The sequence below is a fragment of the Watersipora subatra genome, chromosome 3 (assembly GCF_963576615.1).
Source record: "Watersipora subatra chromosome 3, tzWatSuba1.1, whole genome shotgun sequence".
Taxonomy (NCBI): domain Eukaryota; kingdom Metazoa; phylum Bryozoa; class Gymnolaemata; order Cheilostomatida; family Watersiporidae; genus Watersipora; species Watersipora subatra.
Window position 1 is genome coordinate 64,575,214 of NC_088710.1, and position 25,829 is coordinate 64,601,042.

The window sequence follows — 25,829 nt, forward strand, 5'->3', positions numbered from 1 at the left end:
CAAGAATATTGTTTCCCAAATGACCAATACACATGTATATAGAGATCTACAAATCAAATGGTACACTACGGGAACAAGTTGTTCTATAATGATATAGCCATTTTCTCTAGCCTTAACTAACAAATGGATGTCGATGTAATATTTACTCGCTATCTCTAATTACATTGTTTTTAGGTTACAGTTTTCTTATTTTATGATATAAATATATGTAGGTAACCGTTTAGAAACATCTATGTCGAACGTACCATATACCAACTGGTTATAATATAGGAGTTGCTCCTACATTTTCATAGAACTAATCTTCTGCAAAACGCCCATCTGTTAACCGTTTGCTACCTCGCTTTCGCATCCATGAAAGAACGGCTTGTAAACTGCAAAAAATATGGCGACTCGCGTGCAAACTTGCTAGATGCGGCGACGTCAAATAAACGTGATGTAATATTATTACTGCTGAGTTATGATAAAATAATTGAAGCGGGAAAAACGCGCTTTGCAGGTAGTAGAAAAAGTAATATTACTCAATGGCTACACATTTGAAGGCTGGTCACAGCTCAAAAAACGAAGTGCCATCTACACAAGAAAATGAAGATGAAGAGTCCTTCGCATCATCTAGTCCAAGTCCATCAAACACCCTCGATTTTCAGAAGAGCGTTAATAAGCGTCTTGAGGCTATGACTGACAGACAAGATAGCATACAAGCTCTTTCTTTATGGATGATCCATCATAAGATAGATTGTCAAAAGATTGCTGCTTGTTGGCTAGCTGCTATGAAAAAAGGTAATTTCACATGTATTATGTTGAGCACTAATTTTGATGTTGTCTCATTTTACGTTCTATTAATTATATAGATCTTTAACCTTTTTTCCAACCACAGTCACAAGGATCTATAGTTCACCTGTGATTTTTAGATTGGTTTTAAGATTAATTTTAAGGTTTTTTAAAGTTTCTTTAAAGTAACTTCTGCAAATCATTTTAAAATGTTAGCTGGTGACTATCTATCTATCTCTATCTCTGTAAAATATTTCAAGTGGCCGCTAGGCCTGTAGAAATAAAATGGTGCATTAGGCATAAAAATAAGATCACAAATAAGCATAGACTTATTTATCTAAGTCTGAAGGATAAAAGTATAAGATCGCTTGGTCTAGATATAAGAGAATCAGATGTTAAAATTTCATCGCACGGTTAAAAAAAGAGTGTTTCATTGCACTTGCATTGATTGTGTGTCTGATATTGGAGCCTCGAGTAAAATAGGATGAGTTCTTAATTACAAATCTATTAAAATCGACCATTAGGTCCTGGCTTAAAATTTTTTGCAGTGTGCTTTCGTCCTTGATGCGTCTTCTCTCTGCAAGTGTTTGCCATCCCATTTTCACCATTTCTGATGATATACTATCAAATTTTCTTAAATTGTTGGCCCACCTAAAAGCTTTTCGGTTAATGGATTCTAAATCTTGTATACTATAATCAAAATGTGGACTCCAGATTTCCGAAGCGTACTCTAGCAGTGGACGACACACACTATAGTATGCTGTCCTTTTGACATTAGGAGATGTTTTCTTAGGGGTCCGCATAAGCATAAAAAGAGTGCCGTTAGCCTTACGTATGATGCGATTTATGTGTTCATTAAAATTGAGGGTGCTAGAAACAAGTATACCCAAGTATAAAAAGGATTGCGAGGATATAAGAGATGTACCGCAATAGTTGTATATATGTGAAAATCTAACTGGTTCCACAGATGTAGATGTGCATTTATTAGCATTAAATCTCAGCTGCCACGACTCAGCCCATGCAGCCACTCTGCACAGTTGGTCCTGTAGCAGAAGGCTGTCGGACGCACATTCTATTGGTCTAAAAAGTATGGCATCATCCGCAAATAAACGTATGGATGTCTTTGGACAGTTCAGAGACTCTGGAAGGTCATTGATATATAAAAGAAAAAGCAAGGGTCCAAGCACCGACCCCTGGGGCACACCTGATGTTACCTGGGTAGGTGGAGATTTTTTACCGTTAACTATGACACAGAATGTGCGGTCCAGGAGCCAATGCTGGATCCAAGTCACTACATTTGCATTTAGGCCATAACTTCTAAGTTTGTGGATCAATTTGTCATGCGAAACTGTATCAAATGCTTTACTAAAATCCAAAACAAGTACATCCACTTGAGTGTTAAGATTATTAAAATTTGCCAAGTCTGATATGGTGTGTATAAGTTGAGATTCACAGCTGTGCTTTTTTCTAAAACCATGCTGTGTTTCACTTAGGATGTTATTCTGATCGAGATAATCTCTTATGTTATGAGCAATAATATGTTCTATTACCTTAGATGATACGCTAGTGAGTGATATTGGCCTATAGTTAAGTGGGGCCTTCTTGTCACCTTTCTTGAATACAGGGACTACATTGGCATGTTTCCAATCAAGTGGCACACACCCTGTGTTGAGGGAGTGTTTAAAAATCAGCGTTAAAATGGGAGCAATGTCAACAGCCAAAAACTTGAGCAGGGCAGGACTAAGGTTGTCTGGGCCCATACCCTTACGATGGTTAAGATTATTAAGAAGGGCCAAAACTCCCTCTTCACTGACAGCAATGTCCATTTGGGGTACATGTTCTGCACTAGATTGAGTGAATGATACTTGTGGGACGTGTCCATCGTCTACAGTAAATACGGACTTAAAATTGTTAGCAAAACTTATGGCCATATCGTTGTCATTCACACAGTTATGTAATTGCATAATGTTTGAACAGTTTCCCCCTTTTGAAGATTTAGATATGAGCTGGAAAAGAGGTTTGGAATCGCCATTCTTAAGGCTTTCAGCAATATGGGACTCTAAAAATTTATTATAATCTCTTTTAATAAGGCGTTTAGATAGATTACCAATGGACTTTAGTTGTTCTAAATTGTGGCTAGTAGGGTAAGCTTTATAGGTATGAAAAAACCTTCTCTTTTTTCGGCAAACTGTTTTGGCTTCCCTTGACAACCAGAATTTTTTACCTTTGGGTTTACGTACTGGGATGCATGAGTTAGCTACGTTTAAAATAGTGTACTTGAATGTGTCCCATAAAAAATCTGTCGTATTTGAAGCTTCAATAAACTGGAGATGTCTGTAAAGGTGGGCCGTCTGTTCGCTTATGTCAGACATCCGAGCCTTACCAAAGTCAAAAAGAGTTTTAGTAGTGCGAGAAACTGGGGGATCAACCTGTGGAAAAAAACTAAAAAATTCAAAGCACAGTGCTGTGTGATCCGACATTCCAACATCAGCGTTTTTAAAAATAGGGCAGGGATCAAAATTTGTAAAAATAAGATCAAGTGTGTTGCCTTTAGAGTGGGTAGGGAAGTTTACATGCTGCGAAAAGTTATTTTTCAAAATAAAAGATAAAAAGCTCTTAGCAAGTCCACGACCCCCTGGAGAGACGGCCGGCGTGTCAAGGGTCCACTGGATTTCAGGAAAGTTAAAATCTCCAAGTAAGACAAAATTGCTGACCAGGCTGTCCTCAAAAAAATCAAAAAGTGCACTCATCTTAGCTGAGCTCGGAGGACGGTAGTAGGTTACTACACAAACACGAAACCCGTGAACAGACAAGTTGATTACAAGCATCTCCTCATTAGGATCCACAAAAGAATCAAATATCTGAACCCCTTTCAATGATTTAATAGCGACTAAAATGCCTCCGCCTTTAGTGGGGCGGTCTCTGCGGAAAATTTCGTAGTTTGGTAGTTTTAGTTCATTGCTCGAAACCTGAGGGTCTAAATGGGTTTCGGTGAGAACTATAAAAATAGGATCATACTCATGTACAATGGTTTCCAGATACTGGACTTTGTTCCTAATACTGTTGCTGTATTAGATCTGACGTGACGATCTGAATGTCAGCTCAGATTTCTGAATAGATCTTGATTCGACCATGAAGTATACAATTGAGCTGACATAACTCTAGAACAATGGATAATATCTTTCATTAGATGTGGAGTTAGCGTATAATGGTAATGGGTGAATCATAAGCTTCATAATTACCGCAATTGGATTGGGATACAATTTGGATCAAGCTATAGCCATCTTGAATCACAAATGTAGGAAAAAGTCTAATAATTACCAAATGGTGTTTGCAATGCTCATTGGCAGTTAATTTTCCATTGTTATATGCTATATTGACAAGTGAATTAATTTCTGATGTTTATGTGATAAAGTATAAATAAGTTGCATTACAGCCTTTTTGCGTATAATCCGTTCATCAAAATATGCATGCAAAATTTATATCCGTTTTATCTATAAACCTGGATATAGGCTGCTAGGTGATCAGAACTTGTTCGTCACATAGAGTTGTATCTAGTTGGGAAATGTATAGACTACATAAAACATTACCTATAATAAAAATCCATATATTGGAACAGCGATACATGGCAGATATGTGAACATATCTGCCATGTATCACTGGCTATGTCAGTACAGCTGATTGCAACACGTAGTGCTACACTCACTTTTCAAAACAGTTCACTTGACATGTATTTTACTGGTCGTATAGTGTAAAATCCCTATAACGTAATCCTATATGTAATTATAAACCTGTAAACTTGTAAACCTTATGTTTTATTGTTGGAGCAATGTGGTAATCAAGTTTATATGAGTACACAAAGGATTCCCATTTACTATTATTATTATTTCAACCACCCGGTCTGCAATAAAATTTTCAAACGTTGATGGGTCCGCAGTTAGAAAAGGCTGGAGTCCACTGCTGTATATGATAAATAAAAAAGTCTAGAAATTGACTGGTTGGTCTATTTTGATAAATGATATCCTATCCAAGATCATGAACAAAAAAACAAACATTTTGTACGTTTTATTTTTACCAATTTTAGCATAAGCATCAAAGTGCCAAAGGCTAGACTATGTCAAGGTTACGATCTAAAATTTCTAATGAAAGAGTACAGTAAGCTCTTAACGAAGATTGTGAAATGAAAAAGACAGCAGAAACATTTCTTGTCTTTTATTTTTACCAATTGTAGCATAAACGATTTAAAGTACAGGAGGGTCAGAAGCCTAGTTTTCGGTCGAAGTCTGAGACATTAAACTTTGGGATTTTCTAGTCAAAATATGATTTGGTATGACTATGCAGGTATCTTAATAAATGTCTTGTAGCATTTAGGTAGCTTCATTTTGTAAGCATTCTATCAAAACTAATGCAACCGATGAGCTAGTCATGAGTAAAGCCAGAACAAAGGCAGTTATATAAGATAAAACATTGCTGCTAATAAGCTAGCATTGCTTGATCTAGTGCCGTACTTGGTCTGTAAATGGAAATATTATTATTGGTAGGCTATCCCACGCGGTCATATAACAGCCACCAAAATGGCACCATTGCATGCCTTCCTAAAAACGTGTTCACACCATTTTCTTTGAAAGCTAAAAAGAAGCTACTGCAAAACCTTTATTTCAACGCCATGGCACTCTATTTTTTAATCCTTCCCTTAAAGCGGCGCTTTATTAGAGGTGGCGTTCAAATAAAGCGTGGCGTTGTATTGTTCCAACACCTCGTCAGAATGTTGAAAAAAAATTAACCCTTTTACGGGCAATTCAAATTTTGCACTCTCCTTCAAGCGGTGCAACATTAACCCTTTTGGATACAAGAAATTCACTGCCTTACCTCCAACTTGTCGTAGATCTCTAAATAAATATGCACGAGAAGGCTGATACATGTCTCTACCAGTTGATATCTATCGCTTGCTATTAACCTATGATGATCTTATAGCCTGCGTTGCAATTTCTTGGAGCTTTACAGCTTTTTATTTCATTTTAAATTTGAAGGCATATTTTCATTTTATGACTATATTTAACAAGGTTGCATAAAAACTCATTGCACTCGTCGATATGTATGCTACAGTTGGCAGCCAAAACTGGCTTTTCATGTGCAATAGAAGAGGAGTTACGGAGGGTCGATCCGTCGAATTACCACAAACATGCTATCAAATACATGTAATCTATAAATCTGCAAATTTTTATTTTATAATAATAATTTCTCAAATGCTACAAATATATATTTAAGAATAAGCGATATAAACAAACCATAATTATAATACATTCTGAAACAAAAATTAACATTTTGAAGTACAGTATTAACATTTGTAAAACAAAGATATTAGCATCGTTTGCTTGGCCAGTTGCGTTCTGATTGTTTCTGTTTGGAACCATTTCATATTCTTCTAACTGCTCAATACCTTCTACAGTGTCTTCTGACCTCAAATCGTCCTCTGCACAATTGAGCTAGTCGATATTAACGTCCAAACAATTTTTTAGCAGAGCAAAACTTTTAGGCAGTGCCATTTTGAATAGACACTTTCAGCGCAAATTTAAAAAAAAACCACATGTAATCGAAAGTCTCAAAATTCGTAGTAACGCAGATTCCATTGTAAATGTGAAAACCTTTTTCATATCGAAGTATTAAGACTGCAATAAAAAAGAAATGACTATTCGTCTGATACATTTACTAATTATTTCTATGGTGTTGCAATCAAAGATTTTAATGAAAAAACTCACAGACTTGGAGAACTTTAAAAAACTGACCTCGTTACGAACAGAAACAACGTACGAATTAATTGTTATTCATGTAATTCGAGTCGGTTTTGTGGACACTTTTCTAGTGATCACTTGCTATTTTGGGTTCGGAAAGATTAAGAACGTCAAATAGTGGCAGTCAAATACAGAAGTCAAATGTAGAAGTATAGTTCAATTAAAGGATGTCGCTCTATTTTTCAACCCTTCTTTTATAGTAGGGCTCAATAAGAGGTGGCGTTCAAATATAGGTTTTACGATAAGTATCATTATCAGTTTACAAAATTTTCATATCTTCCATATTGCATGGCTGTCTGGACACCAAATAAAATTATCTTTCAATGATGATAATAAGCAAAACATTAAGTTTTCTTTAGGTTGCTGTATAATTTCAATAATATTTTCAATAGATTCAACTGACTAAAAGAACAGCTTCATCTCTAAACCGATACCTGGTAGTTTACTAAATTTATACAAATTCTATAGGATATGTAAGCAAATAGGGGGAATGTACACTCACTTCAAAAAGCTTAACTGAGATGTCGGCACTTACCTACAGGTCGTCAATTATATTCAAATAACATGTTATCACCTTGAATTGACGTTATGAATAAAATGACCAAACCTAAAGACTAGCAGATAATTTACACCTACCTTGACGTCACGTTCCTTGGTCATTGTTGATATCAGTACCCTTACATAGGGTGCAGAGAGTATACTATATCTTCCACAGTTAGCATTTTAAAACTTGCTGACAGATGCTGAAAAACGTGCTTGAATCGTTTCAGTAAATCAGATGTTCAATTGTTGAGAGTCCCGCTTTGAAATACTGATACATTTGTATTACGATTGTAGGCCTATTAGGTTTGCATTACGCTTAACAATTTAAGATGTTAATATTTATGTTTTTGAGCAAGCATTAAGTATGGTTTTATCGAAAGGAATTGTAATTGTAAAAATTAGTAATATTAGAAAACAAGGTTTCTTTCCAAATTGTTTTCACAAAGATCGCCCTAAGTTAATATTTAACGTTTACTGGTTTCCTTGTTCAAATATGTTGAGCGTAGATGCTAAAACAACAACTGGTTCTCCAACTTCAAGTTTCTCTACCCATAATCCTTCCACAGTCATTATCAAATAGCTCATTTTGCTGGCTGCATATGTTTTTGATACATGTTGGTCAATAATGTTCATCAGTTTGTTGGTGTTATACTTGAAATGGCTCTGGATGTGATGTAATTATTTTAAGGGTCAAGTTGCTTTTGCAAGCATATCTTTTTATATTAGGTTTGTATTATCTAGTAAACTATAAGACTATATAAACAGCAAAATATTTTTACATGTTATAGATTTTTCATATTTCACCTATCAGTATTTTCATTTGCTGTTACATGACTGTTACATTACTCTCTTTCTAACTGTTGCAGCCTGCTACTGATTTGACTACCCTAGGACACTTATATTTCGCCAGTATATAGTTTCCTGAGTAGAATTTTGCTGCTACTAAATTTTGCAGCTTTGATGAGTGCGAAAATATGGTGATGTGAAAATAAATGCAGTGGAACAAACATAATTAGATTCCTCAGGTCAAGTTCACTGGTAAGGAAAAAATTTTCAATTTGGGACTAGTTTGTATTTGTGAACCGCAGGTTAAAATGTGTAGGCGCGATCGATAATGCAATTTGATTGCTTGCTGTCATTTGTTTATTGGACTATCGATGACGTCTAGGTCCCTGCCGCCGTGACTGATGTGGTACCATACTAGATCTCAAGTATTTATAGCACGCGGTGGCCATGGCTCAGTTTGATTTCACTTGTGGGTTCAGAGAATTTCATGTTTATCGAGAATTCTGAACTCCTGACATGGAAGATGTCTTGACAGTTATGTTATCAACAACAGCAGAGCAGGAAGGCAATTACTCATTGACTATTTCTGTTAAGGAAACGAATGGTGATTTGATTTAATCGATGACAAAAGTATAATTGCCCAATGAGCCCAACCACACATGAAAATTATCTGCATTTCTAATATGACGATTTTCTTGTGGATATCAATGAACAGAGCTATTTAATTTCGCGTTTTCGCTCATTTGTTGTGATTGTTTAGTTTCGCTCATAGAATTTTCGCGAGAGGATGACTCTGCGAAAACACCAAAGTTAGATGACGCGAATACATAAGTGTCCTAGGGTATACTGGTGTGTCAAGGTTTGTTGACTATACTGATGTTTTAGAGAAACATCAGTATAGTCAAACCTATATTGATGTTTCGTCCCATACTTTGATAAACCTATAGAGTTTATATTATGATAGCTGAATTGACTAATTGTTTTACAGCCAAAATCAGCAGGAGATTGCCGCTGTTTTACTTAGCCAATGACGTCGTACAGAGCTGTAAGAAGAAGAATGCGAAGATTTACCTTTTAGCCTTCAAAAATGTGTTGAAAGATGCTGTGGTGTTGGTTAGAGATGCAAGCATCAAACACAAGATCGAAAGAATATTTCATATATGGGAAGAAAGACATACATACTTTACCGACTTCATTCAGGAACTCAGAGAACTCCTGAGTAAGTTAGTCTACACATATTGTTAGTAAAGAGTGCTATGGTAGGGATCGTAGCATGTAGCACTGATGCTAGTGTCTTATTGGCTGCTCGAGTCATGCAAACATTCTCACATACTTTTATTTTATTTGTTTTTTTAGATGATCGAGAAAAAGTGACTGCACACGTGAGTGCTAGCAATTTCAAGGTATGCCATGTAATTTGCCTTCTTTAGGCAGCCACTTTATTGGCAATACAAGTGAAGCCTTCTCACCATATTTATTATAACCTATTAAACTCTTTCCTTATATATATATGTGCTTTAGCTGAGATGTAATTATTTTTCTAAAACTTTGCTATTTCAGACAAAGGCCGAAATTTTGTACTATAATTTGAAAAGTATTGATCCTAATGTCATGGGATCAATTGAGACTGATTATTACATTTGTTTCTTACAGGATGGACTCTTTATAACCCGTGTAAATAGTGATAATAATGTTGAATTAAAAAAATTCAGTCTTAAAAAAATTGGAAATTTGCCGTGAAATATTTCTCTCCTATTTACTTTCCCTAAAAAACATTAGGTATTACAGATTCACAGTCACCATCTGAATAATCAGATTCACTGCTACTTACTACAAAATTAGAACTCAGAGTCTCAATGAGATAAAATATTTAAAGTACCTTCTGCACAAAGTCGAAATGTACTTTCTTCATGACCGGCATCCATCTTGTTGGAAATTAAGTACCGAATCAAAAATATCATTTTTAATATTTCCGGTTTTGAACTGAACATAATAATTGGTTAGATAAAATGCCATTTTGTTTATTTTTGTAAAAAGAGATTATAGGTCCACTACTATTGCAAGTTGAGTAATAGCACTTTTTCTAACGACGCATCGAGCGGGTTCTAAAGTAGCGTCTCTGTACTGAAACAATGATCCCACATGTCACTAAAGTGGCATGCTGTAGCAAAAGAGTTAAGAGCCTTCCAATTTCCCATTTGGCTGTCCCACATTTGACAGTGTGACATACTTGTAGATGTATTTACTTACTTTTTCAATTATGTTTGGTTGTTTAAAAGTGTCATACTGGTCATAACTACTTTTGATCACATACATATTACATATATAACATATATTGTCATTCCTTGATTTAGCCTCAGGTGGTTATTGAGTCAATAAGGAAGGTGAAGATGCTCGAGGCACATGTCGCTATGAAACAGAAACAAGTTGCAAATCTCAAGTTGGATGCGTCAAAGATTGAGGCTGTTAAACAACTCAAAGGTTTGTCCACCTCTCCTAAACTTATTTAGAAAAACTTTGTTTGTAAACTTTTGTTGTGTTTCCTGGAGAAATTAATAGATTCTGCTGAACTAATGAATTTTTGACATGAATATACGCGTCGGCCTGTCGTAACATTGCTTCGGAATATTAAAGGTTTAACTAGCTGTATGGATTTGTAGACCGTTCCCATAGCCATGAGTTTGCAAAGCAGTTTGACGATTCTTACACAAAAATGCAAGGCTATGTTAAATTGCTGGAGAACGAAGTTGAGCAACGAACCAAATTAATTGAGATCTTGGAAAATGGCCAGACCTTCTACGAAGTGCAGAACGATGATGCAATGGTTGTGGCCAATGTAAGTTCTTTTACCTGTTGTCTGCCTCCATCATTTCAACCCTCCACGACTTCTATTTGTTTGATAATTTCAAAATAACTCGCTTTTATTTGTGGAAGCGGTTTGAAATCGTTAGAGCTTGTTAATTTTTTCAGGCTTATCGTAATTTTGGTATTCGGATTAACAATCTCAAGAAACGGCTGATCGATTATAAGGAAACTTTGGCTGATGAGTCGGACAGTCCCATACCCTCTCCGTCTGCGGAGGCTCCTTCGCCGGGCTGCACACCACCGCAGCTCTCGGGAGATGAAGCATCGGATGCAATGGACATGGAATTGTCTGACGCAGAAGAGGACACCTCTGGTAAGAATGCACTGTGGTGGGATGGTTTTATTACCTGAACCTTATAGGTCACTAGATGAATGCCTGGGTAATAAAAAAGTTTTTGCGCAGAAAATTTATTTAACATATACATGTACAACATTTACTATTCTAACTGTTTTACTTCATATCATGAGAAAATTGTAAAATAAAAATTGTAAAATAACTGTGAAGGTGTTAAATTATTTAAATGTTAAATAATTAGCAAGTAATGACTATATAGTCTGTTCTACTACAATGAAAAAAGTGATTTGATTCTGATACATTTAATATGAACTGAGAAAACGGAATAAAAAATCATGATATGTTCAGTTAACAATAAGAATGAGTACATGGACGCATGTGTATAAAAAGGTTGCGGCTGAAACTATCTATCAAAATTTTGAATACATCGATACTGGTACCGCTGGCTACTAGTACAAATGTAAAAATGAGATAATGGTTTTTAGTGTTTACAGTTTTTATGAAAGAACCGAAAATTGAAGGAGTGTAACGGTACATTTGAAATTGGAGCGGCTAATTTGAAAATGACCAATTAAAAAAATAAGTAATGGTTATAAGGCTTTTTGAAAACCTTAAAAACAAATGCAAAAGGTAATTTTAATGACAAAAAGTACATGCTTAGCTTGTAACCTGCAAAGTTAAGATTTATATGGACAGCTTAGCCTAATGGTTAGACCCACTTGTCTGTAGACTTGGAAGTTCAGAGCTTGAATCCAGTGCGATGTGGATTTTCCATTCCCAGATTGTAATCGCTACAACTAGACATAGCGACGACACAGCGACGCCAGATAGACAAAAGACCAACACTGAGATTTATATAGATGTATTCCTTTGTTGGTCTGCTCGGTTTTTCCAAATGATGACCTCATGTCCATGGTATTTTTGGGTTTGTGCATCAGCATTTGACTGCCCACTTATTTCTAGGAACTATTATTGCTGCTGAGCCGTATACCCCTTCAAGCAGTAGTTCACTAACAGATCGGCTTGCTGCAATGGGCAACAGTCTGCCAGGGCCAGCTGCCGATCCTCGACAGTCTAAAGCAGCAAGCTCCAACAGTTACAGTCCTGCTGAGCAGTTGCAAAGAGAAAAGGCTGGCTCTACTACAGAGGTATGTTAATCATAATATTGTTGCATCACTTCCTATCTTCTCTTGACCTTGGTGATTAGCTCTTTCCTGAAACGCTTAATTGTTATGTACTAATGTTTTTTTCTTTTTTCCTTGGCCTGCTCTATCAAAGTGCTGTTTGTTCTCTCTCGAGTTACTCTTACCTGTTATGTTTGTTATTATTTGCTATTTCAGAATACAGACCACACATTTCTGTTTAGTATGGTGGCAGCAAAGGTAATTACTATTTTTATACTACAACATTGCTTTTCACATACACACATTGTCACTCAACACACAATCTTTCATGTGCATCAACAATATTTCAACTGGTATGGTTAGCGTAGTATTATAATGTTATGTAAAGTGCCTCCTTGATTTCACTGTTTAGGCGCAAGCAACCGGTGGACGTCAGGACAAATCTGTGCTAAAAAGTCTGACAGAATTTGCTGAGAAGGTGAAGAACCCACCCCCGAAGGACTGGTCAGAGTTCAACAGAAAACGTATTGAGCAGGAGTGAGTTAGCACTCATTAAAAGTTCACCCTTGATTTGCAACAACTAGAAATACAACTGTTAAAAAGATATGTCGAAGCAAAAATTGCAGACACACAGACACACATCCCCATACAGAGCAACAGTGCATTAACACATCCCCATACAGAGCAACAGTGCATTAACACATCCCCATACAGAGCAACAGTGCATTTCAACTCCTTTTGATGCCTCGATCCTATTTGATAGTGGGAAGAAAATTGATTGTCCCTGCATGTATGAATTTGAATAGAGCTATCATGCTACCGTTGTCCATGACCTACTACAGCTAGATTAATATAGAGTAGATGCTCCTACAACGTATACCTCCTAAAACGTAGATTTCACATAGCGTGAAGAATTTATGTAAAGTTTTTGTTTCATACACCGTAAAAAATTTCATATACGGTGAAGTCGGCGCAAGTTCTCAAATTTGAGTTTAATAACGGGCATTTCATTGTTAGCCTTAAAAATATCGCTTTCTCTTTTGTCGCGCTTGAGAAAAAACCGTTTAGAATTATCTCTATATATACTAGTATTCCGGCAGTCTAGTTTGCCGTAAAAAATCATGAGGTGTATTAATAGAGCACAACAATAAGCATGTAGCTGCGCAATTACTTGGGTTAGGTGTTTGAGCAGAGTTGGGAAAACTGTTTAGCCCACGGGTCACAGTGACTTTTAAAATTTAACGGACAGGCCGGGTCAGCGTAAAATACGATCCATATACAAAAACTGCATTTATTAACGGTACATATAAAACAAGCAGAAAAAAACATTAACTATGTTCGACCATGTTGTAAAATGTTGAAAAATTTATTTAGCAAGTCACTTCTTGATTTCAGCTACCAGTTGTGATCTGACTGCTGCTTCCACTTTGACATTTCAGCTTCATTTCGTTTCTCAAATTCTCCTTCACAGTCTTCTGTCTTGACATTCTTTTTCACTGTTGTGTTAGTTGATATCAACATCCAAACAAATTTTTTAGGGGAGCAGGAATTTTCTTCCGTAACTTTTATGAATATTTTTCACGAAATGGAAGAAAAGTTTTACCAACCTGCAGAGCTTGTGCATGCCTGCTACCCGCAAATAATAGCTTCAAAATAGTAGTACAGATTGTGTCATAATTGCTTAAACTGATAGTCGCTTATCGCACAAATTTATATATAACTTAAAGAATTTTAAAAAGGTCTATTGAAGAGTGACTTCTGAATTGGTACACTAGGGTTAAAAATAAAGGCAGACATTCACATCAACCCATAATTCTTCTGCGGGATGGATTGAAAAGAGCAACGTGCCATATCTGGCCAGCAAACTGTAGTTGGCTCACCCCTGTGTTAGAGCGTCGATCTACCGATTTGACTGTCACAGGTTGGAGTATCGTCGAAAGCTATCTTTTATCATAACCTTAAACCTTGTCGATGGATAGATAGACACCACTCTAAGTTACGATAGTAAAGTTATCTTTTTGTTTCACTTTATTTTAGACGTGTAAAACATTTTTATAGTTTTTGTTTAATAAAGTGGACTTTGTTGTCTAGAATAAAAGAAACTCAAGGTATATTGACATTGAAGGTGTGCAGTCTCCTTAACTCATCGTAAAATTACCGCAATCACAAACTGTGAACCGAGTGAAAGTGATAAGAAAAAGGAGAAAAGATGTCGATAGAAACCAAGAATACTACAGTTGCGGTACAGTCATTAAATTAAAAAGTTAGGTTTTTTCTTTTTGAAGGGCCAAAGGGGTGAGTTTGGGAAGATCTTGGAACGGACTAGGCAATTTACGTGTATTTTACTGTTCCTATAATGTGAAATGCCTATAATATAACATTTCCTGGAACGGAAAGTTTACATTGTAAGATCGTCTGTTGTAGATGTATGTTTGTCAACACCCTTCTTCACATATGTACATGCATTGCCCGTAGCTTATTCCATGTATGTACAGATTACGTGTAGCCCAATCTATTTACACACATATTATTTTAATCTGCTTTTGTGGTAATTTGCGGCGCGTTTGAATTCCCTACATGTGCTCACCTGGCTGGGGAGCATGTGGGGCATTTGGTAATCTTATCGCGTACCCCTCACATTTGTAAGATAATTAAGATAGTTTTTGCCTTGATTCAGTTGCACAAGAGCGATTGAGTCAGGTTTGTAGACATTAAAAAGGTGCATTATTGAAAGGCGTGGTTTAAGATCTTCGTGAATAACTGAGCCATTGCTTTATGGTAAATGTGTTGGGCGTTTGATATAAATGCTTTATTGAATTCATCTTCGGGTATCGATTATTTATCAATTTATATAATGTTAATGTTGTTAATGTTAATGTTATAATCAATTTAACAAATTTATGGATACTCAGGACTAATGTAACCTTATTGAATACTCCATTCTATGATAAACATTTTTTTGATATTTCATCCTGGATACCCCACTAAGTTACACGTATGGAATCTGAAATACCTTCGACAAAATACAGTGGCCTGTTCTACACAAGTTAGGATTGTGCTAATCTCGAGCTAATCCCACTATGTTAAATATTTCATCCTACTCTTTGTAGATTGGCTCAGCGAAAAGAAGCGCTTCAAAAGGCTCAAAAAAGTGTATCTGAGCAGCAAAATTTGCCAACGCTGCAATCGGAAACAATAATTCAACCAAAGGATGAGGAATCGATAGAAAAATATGTTCCCGAAGCTACAAGCTCACAGCTAATTAGCAGCAGTTACCAGCCAAGTTCTTTCCAATCATCAGACTGTTATCAGACAAGCCCTGTCCAATCTACAGAGAGTTATAAGCCAAATTCCGCGCAATTGACCGAAAGCTATCCAAAAAACACTGATCAACTGTCGGTGAGCTATGAGTCAAGTACTATTAAACCAGAAGGCGCAGGACATGAATCTAATTTTGCCCAATCAGATTCTGCCAGTTTCCAGACGAGTTCTGTTCAGTCGCTGGTTTCAAGTTATAAACAAGGTTCTAGTCAAGTGGTAGTTGCACAACCTCCTTTAGTGGATAGATCACATGAACTGCAAAGCATGAGTTGGCCACCCTCTGCCTCACCAACAATATCTCCTACACCTACTTCTCTCTATAGCTCAGGGTCTGACACAATCCCATCTGCGCACAGGCCATCTCAAAGGATGCCCTATGCTTCTCAACCAAATAATGTCAAGTCTTCACATATCACCGTTGTAACTACGACACAAAGTTCTCTTTCTTATGTCCCGGTTGCAGAACATGTGAGCATCAAAGCCTCTGCAATGACGGGCGCCGTGGTGACCGTAAGTTCAGCACCTCCTCCTCCACCTGTAGGCAGGACAATCAGCTCCAAGGAGCAACAAGATGCTCTTGACCTTCTTGACAGTATTCACGCAAAAACATCGACTGATCTTGCGGAACAGCCAGGTGCATCTGCCCATGCTGAGGAGAGCTTGGGCAATCCTATACAGACATTGGGCAACAAAAACATTAGTCCTGTAGTGAACAGGTCGTACCCAGCTTTGACCAGACCCCCTGCTCCACCTGGTTACTATAATAATTATAGACCTCCGCCGGCTAAACGACCTTATCAACCCTATGGTGGCAATCATAACTATCACTACTATTGAGGCATTTTGGGTGTGGTCTGCATTGTACATTCCCTCTAGTTGTATGTGCATTAATTATGTACCCCTCAATTGAACTGATTCTTTTATTGTATATAGTATTAAAACTTTCAATATAAATTAAGTATGCAATTTTGTGTACAGGTGCAACGGATGGAATGAAAAATGCAAGTTACAGCTTTTTAAACTATTGTCTGTAATATTATACAAGATTTAGAAAATGGGCAGCTTTACTTGCACTAAACCTTTTATAACATGTAAATAAACTAAGTGTTCTTGATGAACTTGGCTTACACCAGCCTTGTTATGCAGCAATAAATGACTGTGCATAAGATCTATTTTGAATCTTGCATCACGCCTTTGAGATAATAAATCCACTGAGCAGGCGTGCTACCACCAGCACTTCGAGCGCACGATACTATCAGTTTGCCCATAACTGGAGCTCTTGTGCCGCTGTCCGTGCCATCATACCCTATCACTATTCTGTGATCCTTCTTGCCTCGGATGTTGTCACCTCCCTTGTTCACATGGAATGCTGGATTGTCGACTGTGAATGTAAATGCTGTGGTATTGGGGAAGTTATTTCTGAATGTTATATAGGTTGTTGAGCCTGATTTGATAACAAAAGGTCCTTGTGGTTTCGGTGGCATGCAAGTAGCAAATATTGGAAAAGTGTATTCCCCGCCTACTGGCGATGAGATGACCAGCTGTGTTCGTAGTTCCCCTATACGTGATGGTTCAAAGTTGACATCAACTGATGTTTCTGTGCCTCCTGATGAAGCTGGAACAGCATTTAGGGTTTTTTCTGAGGAGAAATCTGTTGTGTTTTCGAGCTACAACAAAAAATACTGTGCTAGAATTGGCAAGAGATTTGCTCGCGTGTTACAGCGATAAGTTGAGCAATAAAAACATCAATTTATGATATGATAGTTACTATCGGTTTACCTTGCACGCGTATTCCGTCTTCTGCTTAGCAAAGTTGAGAAATTTGGCTGGCAAGGTTTGGTGTGAGCCAAGAGGGCATTTAAAGTAGAGCGCTTTTTCAGGCCCCGCTGGTGTTGCAGTGCATTCAAGCTCATAGAGGTAAACCCCCAGATCTGTATGGCTAAGTTCTAGTTTTCCATTCTGTACTCTAGTTGTCAATGGAAGGAACTCCAAAGTCAGCAGACCCTCACTTTCTGCTGGTACGGATATCTGGCTTGGCAAAGCTACCTAAAAATTGACAGAAATAAATAATGCAATATTTTCAGTATGAATGAATGACGGACATAATAAGCTCATTAGCTATGATTGTGACAAGATAAGAATGACAACAGAGCTGTGGTTAATAAGAGCCGTTTTATGAGAAGAAAAAATTTTGGTTGAGTTGATCCTCCTCTAGTCACATTTCTGTGCCCTAGTGTAGCTGCTCTTTACTAAATTGACTCCAACTGCTAATGACGATCAAAAACTATGTATCTTGGAGCATAAAGGATAATTGACCTTCAGAAATTACAGGTGCTTATCAATTTAACTATAGTGAGTGAGCCAGATGTGACTGCAAAAACAAACTGTTTTTTTACCGATCTTGTCTTTTTACTTGATTTTGGCTTAAAAAATGAAACCTCATGCAGTACTCAGTTTTAACCTAAGCAGCTTGTGCAAGGCCAGCCAAGGAGGTAACTTGACTAATTAGTATTAGATGCTAATTAATTTTTATTGCATATTGCATATGTGCGTAAAAAAGTAGTCAGAAGTAAACAATCTATAATAGCTCATCTAACATATTGTGCATTTCCTGTTTGACAAGTTCTTATTGCCAGGAACCAGTTTTCTTAGTACAGTTCATTCCAGCTAGTACCTAGTTAACGATAACTAAACAAAATAGGTGCAATTGAGTGTTATACATACTTCACTGATGGAACAGCTTGATGTGAAGGAGACATGGGTTGCCAATGGGTTCTTGACTACCAAGGAATGCTGCGTTGATTGTCTGACAGGAGTGGTAAGCTTTATTTGGTCTAGGGGTCCGCCTTTGACAGCCTTAAACCCTACTTCAATCCACTGGTATTCTGATGTAATCTCATTAATAAATGAAACCTACAACATCGAGTTTTAGCAAATTGTCACAATATGATGCGTGTTTCATTTTTATTCTAAAAAATTTTAACAAGGAAGAGAATAAGGGTAAACTAGAGCAGCCAACCTTGCACATTGTGATGCCCTCCTTGTGAGCATAGAAGTTGATTTTGTAGTCACGCTTGCCATGCGGAGGCACATCGATATAGTCGAGGCCTTTCACCGTTGTTCCTATGTCGAACTTATCTGGTCTCATCGCTTCAATCTTTGCTCGAAACCTAGCAGTTAAGGTCAACATTTGACAGCGAGTTGAGGCGTTTTTCAAAGGAGTACATCAAAGCAAGTAGCAATCTCATGTGCATGCAAACGTGTGAACAATAATACCTTTGAGGTTTTTTAAGCCAATTGGTGACAGGAAGCAACTCGACAGCATTTGTCTTGCATGGCACATCTCTCGTAATTCTTGCGCTGACTTTTGGCTCGGTCGCTGTACCAACCAGGTTGTATAACAGACCGTTACCATCCGGCAGAGGAAAGAATATTGTACCCTAACGAATAAATGTATTTCATAGATTAGCTTTGGAACATCTACACTGAACCAGCTTTTACAAACATAGATCACCTTTAAAGATTTACCTGGTGTTTCCTGTTCTCATGCGTCATCATGAGTGGATGATAGGTGAGTTCATATGGCTTCTGCTGCTGAGGCTCAACTACAAACCAGTCAGCGCCTGACCAGTATTCACCATCAATTATTGGCTTGAGCTGCCAGAGCTGATTTGTTCGGTTGATAATCATGAGATTTTTCGTCTCCTTATTTCTCACATGCGAACTGAAATGCTGAACTTCCTTGAAGGCAGGTACTCCTGAGCACATGCCTGTGAGTGTCAGTCGCAGAGGGTGTGAATCCTCAATGATGCACCTCAACTTCTGTTAAAGTAAAGCAAACAGGTGGCAACCTGCAGCTCCTGTGTAGCTTTTATGGTTCTATTAACACCATCTAGTCCTTGCACAACTACGTATAGCTGATTTGTTTCTTTGGACAAAAATACCAGGATGTGATAGTTACTATATAAAATACAAGGATGTGATAGTTACTATATAAAATACAAGGATGTGATAGTTATTATATAAAATACAAGGATGTGATAGTTATTATATAAAATACCAGGATGTGATAGTTATTACATTATATAAAATACCAGGATGTGATAGTTATTACATTATATAAAATACAAGGATGTGATAGTTATTATATAAAATACCAGAATGTGATAGTTATTATATAAAATACCAGAATGTGATAGTTATTATATAAAATACAAGGATGTGATAGTTATTATATAAAATACCAGGATGTGATAGTTATTATATAAAATACAAGGATGCGATAGTTATTATATAAAATACAAGGATGTGATAGTTACTATATAAAATACAAGGATGTGATAGTTATTATATAAAATACCAGGATGTGATAGTTATTACATTATATAAAATACAAGGATGTGATAGTTATTATATAAAATACCAGGATGTGATAGTTACTATATAAAATACAAGGATGTGATAGTTATTATACAAAATACCAGGATGTGATAGTTATCACATTATATAAAATACCAGGATGTGATAATACATTATATAAAATGTATTACGATAAAAAATTAATGTCTGATAAAAATATCCATGGTGTACACCACCAACAAAACAATTTATTTACCTCATATCTAATATCAGAATTGATATCAGCTGGATGGAAAAGAACTTCAAAAGTTACATCCATTCCTGGTGAGATGTAACCAGATGGAGGACTGATGGAAAAGTCGGGTTTAAACTTGGCAGCATCCCATTTGAACCGAGCACCGATGTCACCTATAAGCGCATAGCCACCCATACCTTTATGTCATTCAGGCTTTTTTCTACCACATGTACAATACTTCAAGAATTCCCAAGCAAAGAGGTCATTTGTTTTGAAACTTGCAAAAAAATAACCCACCTGTGTTGCTCATTACCAGTTTTCTGCTACTCTGACTCTTTTGCACAACAGTTCCGAAGGCTATGGCAGAAGTGTCAAGACTAATTTCCAAACCCTGGCAGCAGCCAGACAAGACGAAGACAGGTTGAAACATGCCAGCACATTCCATCATCATCTAAAACAGATGGTTGATAGATTTGCAAGCCAAAATAAATAAATAACGATACATGCTCCATCACGCTTTATTCTCAGAAATTTCAATTTACAGTTCGAGTATTACTATACTTTGCCTAATTGACAGAACTGTATAATCCACAAGCAAATGATTTTTAAAATTTATAGAAATGCAAAGGAAGTCTCTTGAATTAAATACTGAGTGCAGGCAGCATGAGTTACAGTACCTCCTCAGCAAACTGTGGGATACGTGACTTGGGTGAGAAAGCCACATCAACTTTACAGGTTCCACCTTTAGCTTGGAGAGTTATGGGCTGAGTGGGAGTAAACCGAAGAACAGATCGGTCCTGCAGCTCGGGAGTTGTCGGTGTGCAACTCAGTTGGAATGTTATTGGTGATGGGCTGTTGTTGGCAAGCTGTATCTGTTTCTTCACCACTTGTCCAATTCGAAGAGCTCCTAGTTTTGTGTTCTTGTGAATAGGATTGACTACTGACACCTATAAAACACATGATTCAGCACATGATCAGATTTCAGCGGAAATAACATTTGTGTTTAAGCCGTAGATGCATATAATTTGGGTATATCTTGTTTATGCTTGTAATACAAGTAGAATTCAATACAGATAAGCTAGCACAAATCTGCAGAATATACCTTCATCTCTGTTCCAATCCCAAGAATATCAATTTTTTCTCTGGATAAGCCATTGATTTCAAACTCTATGGTATCCTTGTACTTTTTGGCTTCGCGAGGGTAGAAGGAGAAGGTGATATCTACCGATTGATTTGCTGGGATCACCTGAGCTTCGAAGTCATGGTGCAGATACTGAGTCGATTCAAAGAGGCAGTCCAAACTACAAGTCAATTTCAAGACTTTTGTAAAATTACCTATAAAACCAGCCAATTTACCAAAAATAATTACATATGGTTACCTAAGCCCGAGCATTTCTGTGCAATGTTCTCGCATGCATAACAGTTTACCTCACATCCTTTTTGTCACGGTTGGTGGCAGTGAGCACAACGGAGTGAGTTGGCATGCCAGCTCTATAAATGAAACAGGGCCCAAAGTTGTGCTGTTGGAAGGAGAAGTGAACAGCTGGGGCAATACCTGTTCCTGTGACATTGATGAGATACTTTGGTCCGTGAGCGATCTGCCAATATAAATATATTGGAGAGATTACAATGTATTGTTTATCAGACACTTTATCTCACTACAAAGCCTAAATTAAAAGAAAAGTTTATTTTATTTGCTCCCAACTTTCAACCATATGGTGTTTTAAAAAGAAACATTCTGCCAGGAGTCTAACATAGTAAAAGAGGACAACTCTGCATAGTTTGATGTATGAGGCCTTTAGAGTTACAACTAGCCGACTAAATACTACTAACAAACCTTCAACACAAGTTCACATCCTACGAGAGTCATTCGAGTTTTTGGAAGGAAGCTGAGAATACACCGAGCATTATCCTCATATCGAATAGCACCCTTTGCAGGTGTGATCGACAGAGATTTGCCTCCCCTTGCTGACCTGTAAGTAATTGCAAAAATTGTATAAATACGAGGTAAGACAACTGTGACACTACAAGAGAATGTACTAAAACACTGCAATTGCTAAGTTTAATCAGTCTGAATATTTTTGAGTTTTAAGACTTGGTAGATAAAAGTAAGCTTCTATCATCACAGTTTTTGTTTCTGATTCTTAAAGATTTACAGAGAAAGTTGCAGTTTATGAATTATAATCATAAACAGTCTGGAATGTGTACGAGCATATGTACTGTCTGCTTCTCACCTCTCTGTCAGTTCCCATTCATAATCAAAATTGAATTTTCCAGCGTTGAATATTGTAACAGTCCTCATTGACTCTTCATTGATCTCTACAGAGCCAAGGTTGATGGAGTTAACTCCCTCACTAGTCAACTCAACGTGAGAGCTCATAGAGTCCTCACATACAACCATTGCACTCATGCAGTAGCCCTCCGCCTGCAATGACAAATATCTCAGTACAACTGTTCACTATTACCAGCTTTAGACATTATTGATATGAGTGTCATCTACGATGGAGCGTGTCTAATATCTTGCAATATACAATATAACATACAGTATGTTGTATTCTATTTTAAAGAATATATTATTTATATTATATTGTATTATATTATGGTGTCATCTACTATAGAGTGTATTTAATAGATTGTAACATACATCATACAATATAATATACGATATTTTGCATCATATTATATACATTATATCATATAACATGTCATGTGAAATTATACATTACATATTACACTAGATACTATATTATATAAAACATACCATACTATGTATGTTATATGTCATATGCTTACTATGGTTATCAAATTTTTATTGTACTGACTAAGTTTATTAAACATTTAAAAATCATATTTCAAGCAAGCAATCTTGTTCTGAAAGCTCTACAACTCAGCATACATTCATAATCATAATTGAGAATAAGTTTATATGCCAACCTTGACATTTAGTCTCAGAGGCTCAATCTTGCGCTTCACATCACAGACAATGTTGAAATTGACTTCATAGTCGGCCTGAGGTGTGAAGAAGAGGTTTATCGGGATCCTAAAATGGCAACTCATTTTATGAAACAATTCTATGTGCTTCAGATAGTAGCATGAAAATATACATTTTAAACATCTTACGGTTTCATTTAAAATTAACTCAACTAAAATGAGCCAGTTGCATGTGAGTAATTGCTCGTTCACTTGATATAACCTGTGAATATATGATTGTACAGTATTCTAATGTGATATAACCTGTGAATATATGATTGTACAGTATTCTAATGTGATATAACCTGTGAATATATGATTGTACAGTATTCTAATGTGATATAACCTGTGAATATATGATTGTACAGTATTCTAATGTGATATAACCTGTGAATAAATTATTGTACAGTATTCTAATGTGATATAACCTGTGAATATATTATTGTACAGTATTCTAATGTGATATAACCTGTGAATATATGATTGTACAGTATTTTAATGTGATATAACCTGTGAATATATGATTGTACAGTATTCTAATGTGATATAACCTGTGAATAAATTATTGTACAGTATTCTAATGTGATACAATGTGTGAATATATGATTGTACAGTATTCTATTGTAATATAACCTGTGAATATATGATTGTACAGTATTCTATTGTGATATAACCTGTGAATATATGATTGTACAGTATTCTATTGTGATATAACCTGTGAATATATGATTGTACAGTATTCTAATGTGAAATAACCTGTAAATATATGATTGTACAGTATTCTAATGTGATATAACCTGTGAATATATGATTGTACAGTATTCTAATGTGATATAACTTGTGAATATATGATTGTACAGTATTCTAATGTGATATAACTTGTGAATATATGATTGTACAGTATTCTATTGTGATATAACCTGTGAATATATGATTGTACAGTATTCTAATGTGATATAACCTGTAAATATATGATTGTACAGTATTCTATTGTGATATAACCTGTGAATATATGATTGTACAGTATTCTAATGGGATATAACCTGTGAATATATGATTGTACAGTATTCTATTGTGATATAACCTGTGAATACATGATTGTACAGTATTCTATTGTGATATAACCTGTGAATATATGATTGTACAGTATTCTATTGTGATATAACCTGTGAATATATGATTGTACAGTATTCTAATGTGAAATAACCTGTAAATATATGATTGTACAGTATTCTAATGTGATATAACCTGTGAATATATGATTGTACAGTATTCTAATGTGATATAACTTGTGAATATATGATTGTACAGTATTCTAATGTGATATAACTTGTGAATATATGATTGTACAGTATTCTATTGTGATATAACCTGTGAATATATGATTGTACAGTATTCTAATGTGATATAACCTGTAAATATATGATTGTACCGTATTCTATTGTGATATAACCTGTGAATATATGATTGTACAGTATTCTAATGTGATATAACCTGTAAATATATGATTGTACAGTATTCTATTGTGATATAACCTGTGAATATATGATTGTACAGTATTCTAATGGGATATAACCTGTGGATATATGATTGTACAGTAGTCTAATGTGATATAACCTGTGAATATATGATTGTACAGTATTCTAAAGACAACTATATTTCAAATATCAACACACAAATCCTGTGATTATGTCTTTTACTCTGCAGTCTAATTCCAACAATTTCCGTAAGTGCACATTTTAAAGTTTGAATCTTATGTTAAAAATTACCCGCCAGAAGATGGCCCCATACTTTTCATTTATATTTTACACATTTTATTAAGACCAAAATGCTATCAATTTGTAGCTTTCTGTAAAAAACTGTACTGGACTAAAAGATAAAATCTGGTGAAAGCAAAAGTTCCTTACCTAGATTCCGGAGGAATTCCACCGGATTTCGGTACCACTTTCAGCCTGTCTTTGTAGCCGGCTGAAAAGAAAGATGACTCCTCAAAGTTGAAATGGAATGGTTCAGTTTCGGTGTTCACCATATAGACTGTTTCCATAGCCTCATGACCAATGAGCAAAGCCTTAAAGTTGAGGTGCGATCTGTCAAACATGATAGCTGGATCTTTGGTCTCTCCCATCAGCAAGAACGGCACGGAAATGTTCTGCTCAGGTATCCTAAAGAGCCAGAACGACTCGGTGATGCCGAGTGAATGTGGCGCAAAGTGAAACTGAATCTCCTGTTTCTTGCCGCTTTTAATCTCTCCTTTTGGGGTAGAGCAAGAAAATGATTGGGCAACCTTTAGGTCAGGGTCATCATCGTTGATCCACTCAAAAGAGTACGCCTCCGTGGTAGGGTTAATGATTGTGAACCTTTTGGTGTTCTTTACTCCAACCCCAATGCTCTGCATCTCTATTACTCTTGTGTTGGAATCGAGGGTTGTACCAGGAGGAGCTCCTCTTGGACCTCTCATCTCCGGATTCCGCCGAGCTCCAGTGAGATAATCCGAATCAGCCAGTTCAAAATGACAGTATGGTAGAAGACTCTTTCCTTTCAGAGTAATGACAGGAGCCTGCTTTCCTTCCTCAAGATTAGGAATGGTGCAGATGAGTCTGGCATCATACTCATTAAGGTCAAGGGGAGAAAACTTTACCTGTAGAAAGATTTAGTAGTAAAGAAGTATAAAATACAAATACAATTTTTTTGCATGCTGTTTCATAGATCCGTTTTAAGCAAAAGAGTGGAAACTAGCAAAACAGCATATATATTGAACCAAACTCTAAACT

The 25,829-nt window shown here is 36.3% G+C and overlaps 2 protein-coding genes across 2 annotated transcripts in view; one reads left to right on the forward strand and one right to left on the reverse strand.

Moving 5' to 3' along the window:
* Positions 1 to 407: 407 nt before the first annotated feature.
* On the forward strand, positions 408 to 16,635 carry LOC137391763 (regulation of nuclear pre-mRNA domain-containing protein 2-like). Its single transcript, XM_068078296.1, has 10 exons — positions 408 to 777; positions 8,878 to 9,108; positions 9,246 to 9,292; positions 10,244 to 10,370; positions 10,550 to 10,725; positions 10,860 to 11,067; positions 12,013 to 12,197; positions 12,390 to 12,431; positions 12,586 to 12,710; positions 15,284 to 16,635. The coding sequence occupies exons 1-10, from the start codon at positions 522 to 524 to the stop codon at positions 16,329 to 16,331; spliced, it is 2,445 nt and encodes an 814-aa protein (XP_067934397.1). The 5' UTR covers positions 408 to 521; the 3' UTR covers positions 16,332 to 16,635.
* Positions 16,636 to 16,663: 28 nt separating this feature from the next.
* Positions 16,664 to 25,829, reverse strand: part of LOC137390873 (hydrocephalus-inducing protein homolog) — a 55,520-nt gene continuing 46,354 nt past the window's right edge. The window contains exons 66-80 of the mRNA XM_068077189.1: positions 24,966 to 25,696; positions 23,023 to 23,128; positions 22,323 to 22,513; positions 21,926 to 22,061; positions 21,517 to 21,686; positions 21,191 to 21,389; positions 20,766 to 21,035; positions 20,386 to 20,539; positions 20,110 to 20,261; positions 19,023 to 19,316; positions 18,771 to 18,934; positions 18,514 to 18,664; positions 18,219 to 18,407; positions 17,274 to 17,540; positions 16,664 to 17,161 (exon numbers count right to left, since the gene is read on the reverse strand). Coding sequence (XP_067933290.1) covers positions 16,664 to 17,161; positions 17,274 to 17,540; positions 18,219 to 18,407; positions 18,514 to 18,664; positions 18,771 to 18,934; positions 19,023 to 19,316; positions 20,110 to 20,261; positions 20,386 to 20,539; positions 20,766 to 21,035; positions 21,191 to 21,389; positions 21,517 to 21,686; positions 21,926 to 22,061; positions 22,323 to 22,513; positions 23,023 to 23,128; positions 24,966 to 25,696 — 3,672 coding nt within the window. The remainder of the gene's footprint in view (positions 17,162 to 17,273; positions 17,541 to 18,218; positions 18,408 to 18,513; positions 18,665 to 18,770; positions 18,935 to 19,022; positions 19,317 to 20,109; positions 20,262 to 20,385; positions 20,540 to 20,765; positions 21,036 to 21,190; positions 21,390 to 21,516; positions 21,687 to 21,925; positions 22,062 to 22,322; positions 22,514 to 23,022; positions 23,129 to 24,965; positions 25,697 to 25,829) is intronic.